General features: G+C 32.4%; 1 protein-coding gene across 1 annotated transcript; it reads right to left on the reverse strand.

The window, feature by feature from the left end:
• Nucleotides 1-277: 277 nt before the first annotated feature.
• On the reverse strand, nt 278-1462 carry LOC107847177 (cytosolic sulfotransferase 12-like). Its single transcript, XM_016691404.2, has one exon. The coding sequence runs from the start codon at nt 1460-1462 to the stop codon at nt 461-463; it is 1002 nt and encodes a 333-aa protein (XP_016546890.1). The 3' UTR covers nt 278-460.
• Nucleotides 1463-3621: the final 2159 nt, after the last annotated feature.

The raw sequence follows: 3621 nt of genomic DNA on the forward strand, positions 1-3621 counted from the left end.
AAGCACCGAAAATGAGTTTGAACTTTGCTCAAATAGTCACTCCATTATTAAAATTAATGTAAAAAGTCATAGTTTTTTCTTCTTCTTTTTTTTGCCACAAAAAGTTACTCTTCTATCGGCATTTTGATTAATTTTGTAATAAAAAAATTTGATCAATTTTGTAATATTTGTGGACTCAAATAATCTCTCCCCCCTCTTTCAACCTTATTACTACTAAGGTACTAATAAGGGTTTGGCCTGAAACTATAACTATAAAAAGTGATTGCTTGCGACAAAATAAAGAATATGAATTTATTATATATTTTTCAACAATTTGAGTTACATTTAAAATAATACCAGTACTACAGTTGAACTTTTTTGTAGTTTGTCCTTGTTACGTAACTCTCAAACACAAACCCAACATTGATTTTTTCAAAATAAACAACCGCATTCAATAGAAATATAGCATATTAATGCCTAATCAAATGTACAAAAACCTTAATCCAGATCCTTGAAACTTTTGTTCAATAACATGATTGAGTTTCTCATTCATCTCTGTAGTAAAATAATTCTTCCAATCTCCAACTTCTCCTTTACGAAAGAACACTTTATTTTCCGCTCCAGTTGACAATTTTCCACTTGTATTCACCTCTAAATTGCTCAAACTCTCAAAGCTACACATTCTTAATATTTCATCCACCACTCCAAGATTTTCTTCCTCTATGGAAAATGGACATTCCAAGAATTCAGCCAAGCATTTGAGCAGAAGTTTGGGTTGCGCTTTAATTTCTTCATACATCAAGAAAAGTACTTTGTTAGGTTTTTCTATGCTTTGTTTCCAATATTCCAACACGTGATTCCAAAACGGACCATAAGGGCTTACCCCCTTACAAAAGAGATCAAACATTTCTTCCATGGAATTGGTATCTATATGATGAAGTCTTAACTTGTTTGTAAAATGCCACATAGAGATAAAAATGTCCCTAGGATTCCTACATAAATAAACAAGTTTGGTTCTTGAATCTAGGACAGATTTTGGCAAGGAAGCAAAGGGAACATGAGTTGACAAGAGTCTAGGTGAAGTGAACGATGAAAGATTAGGAACTTGACCATCCGCATAGAGTGTAAGTTCCAAAAATGGAATAAGATCATGTGGGTTCTTGACAAGTAAAGGGTGATTTTGTTCAAAAACAGGGTGTTTCTTTCGATTTACTAACACAAATAAAAGTGATTTTAACCAAGTGGTTCCTGCTTTAGGAGATGTAACAAGGATGATATCACTGTCTTGAGCTTGAAATTGTTGTTGACATGCAATCACACCTTGGATTGTTCTTGCTGATGCCCAAAAATCTTGATAGTTGTACATATATGTTCCCATCCATCCTTTTTCTTTTGGAAGGACTGAGAAAAATTTCCTATACACTTCATTTACGCCTTCTAGGTCTTGTAAATATTTGGGTAAAGATGTTTGAGAAGTTGCCATAATACAGTTTTGAAGATTGAATATTTTCTTTTGGTTGGTATATATGATGAAGGTTTACTCATATATATAGAGAGAGAGAGATGGGAGGACTTGCATTACATCCATCCTTCTGGTTGGTACTTCTTGTTGGGTGCATGTTTATCACGTCGCAGCTCTACTAGTTTTGTTAGAAAACTAGACAAGGAATTTACAGTAATAAGCAGTGTTAACTGTTTCATTCAAAATTTATGGATATAACCCTTATTAAGGAAAAACGAGTACAACATGTACCTATAAATATCACGTAATTTCTAACAGATATCACATTCCAATGTTGTATATCGACTTTGATTTGCATGTATCTTAAGACTGTGTCAAGCAGGGCGAATTAATAGTAGACTTGAACCCTCTTAACTTTTTTCAATACTCTATAATTTTACTTAGAAAACTGTTAACGTTTAATAACATATAGGGCTAGGAATCCATAGCCAAAGACAGTGGATGGTTCAATGATTGTTAAGGAGCCAGCAAAATTCCTTATTTTCCCACGATTCTACGAACGAATCTTAGTGGCAACGTTATTTTTTTTTTTTTTTAGCCTTTTTCCCTTTTATCTCTTTACCTTATTTAGGAATCCACAAATTTAAAATTCTAAATTCGCTTCTGATGTCAAATCAAACATCAACAAGTAAGAAAAATACTAAAAATAACATAAATAGAAAGTCAACAAAATAAATAGTCATGAGTACTCACGATGATTACATTAATAATTTAATAGAGAATCTTCAACCTTTTGAGTCTTTGAAATGTCCATCAAAAGCTAAAAGAACGTGTTGACATGATCTGACAAAACTTTAGAATACTCATTAAGTGGCAAAAAACATGAAGTGATAGAACTAAAATCCTAGAATTACTAGCTTTATAACAAAATTACAGAAGTATCTCCACGTCCATTACTTGACATAAAAAAATAAATAGTAGTACGTATTGAAGGTATAAGAAAATATAAAACTCCTTTTAATAATTTTTAAATGAGATGATGATACAATTTTAAGGAAGAGTGAAGAGCTCAAGATATACAAATTAAATAAATGAAATTTACTCTTTCTTACAATCAACCTAACAATACTTATAGATTTATTTCTTCGGCTACACCTCTATCAAGCTCAAAAATATGCGTACATTTCTTTCTAGTAAACTCTTGTTATAAAACAAGAAAGTACAAAGAAGAAGAGTAGAGAGAATAGAGAGAGTAATTCTTATTTCTTCTCTTGAGGAATGACAGATCATAAGATTATAAATACAATGAACAAAACCCCTCTAGTTATAGGGGAAATTTACTCCTAGTCTGAGTAAAAGACAGATGCTTCAAATCCTAATAGATATCAAAGTAGATCTTGATAGACATTCACTATAATGTAAATACATTTATAATACTCCCCCTTGAATGTCTAATTGATAGATAATGTGTCTCATTAAAACCTTATTAGAAAAAATCAGTAGGAAAACAATCTAGTGAATGAAAAAGAGTACACATCTCTAATAATACGCATTTCAGCTGCCTCATTAAAAACCTTACAAGGAAAACTCAGTGGGACAAAACCTTGTAAGGGAAAAAGAGTACAACGTGTATTAACTCACCCTAATGAGAACATCCTTGAACCTTTGCATCCCGATCTTGTGTATCGTCTTTTTAAAAGTTGTAATTGGAGAAGACTTGGTGAATAAATCAGTCACATTGTCAGTTGAATGAATCTGTTGCACGTTAATATCATCATTCTTTTGTAGCTCATGTGCGTAGAAAAGCTTTGGCAAAATGTGCTTCGTTCTATCTCTATTTATAAATTCTCCCTTAAGATGTGCTATGTATGCTGAATTATCTCTGTGTAAAATTGTGGGTAGATTATCATATTTCACACCACATTTTTCTCGAATGAGATGTATCATGGAACTCAACCATACACATTCTCGGCTTGCTTCATGAATAGCTATTATCTCAGTATGATTCGATGAAGTGGCTACGATAGACTGCTTTGTATATCTCCAAGATATGGCAGTATCCCCACATATGAACACATTGTATGTTTGAGACTGAGATTTATGCGGGTTAGATGAGTACCCAACATCAGCATGACCAGTAAGATCGGGACTGCAATATTTAGAATAAAATAAACTCATGT

The sequence above is a fragment of the Capsicum annuum genome, chromosome 11 (assembly GCF_002878395.1).
Source record: "Capsicum annuum cultivar UCD-10X-F1 chromosome 11, UCD10Xv1.1, whole genome shotgun sequence".
Lineage (NCBI taxonomy): Eukaryota > Viridiplantae > Streptophyta > Magnoliopsida > Solanales > Solanaceae > Capsicum > Capsicum annuum.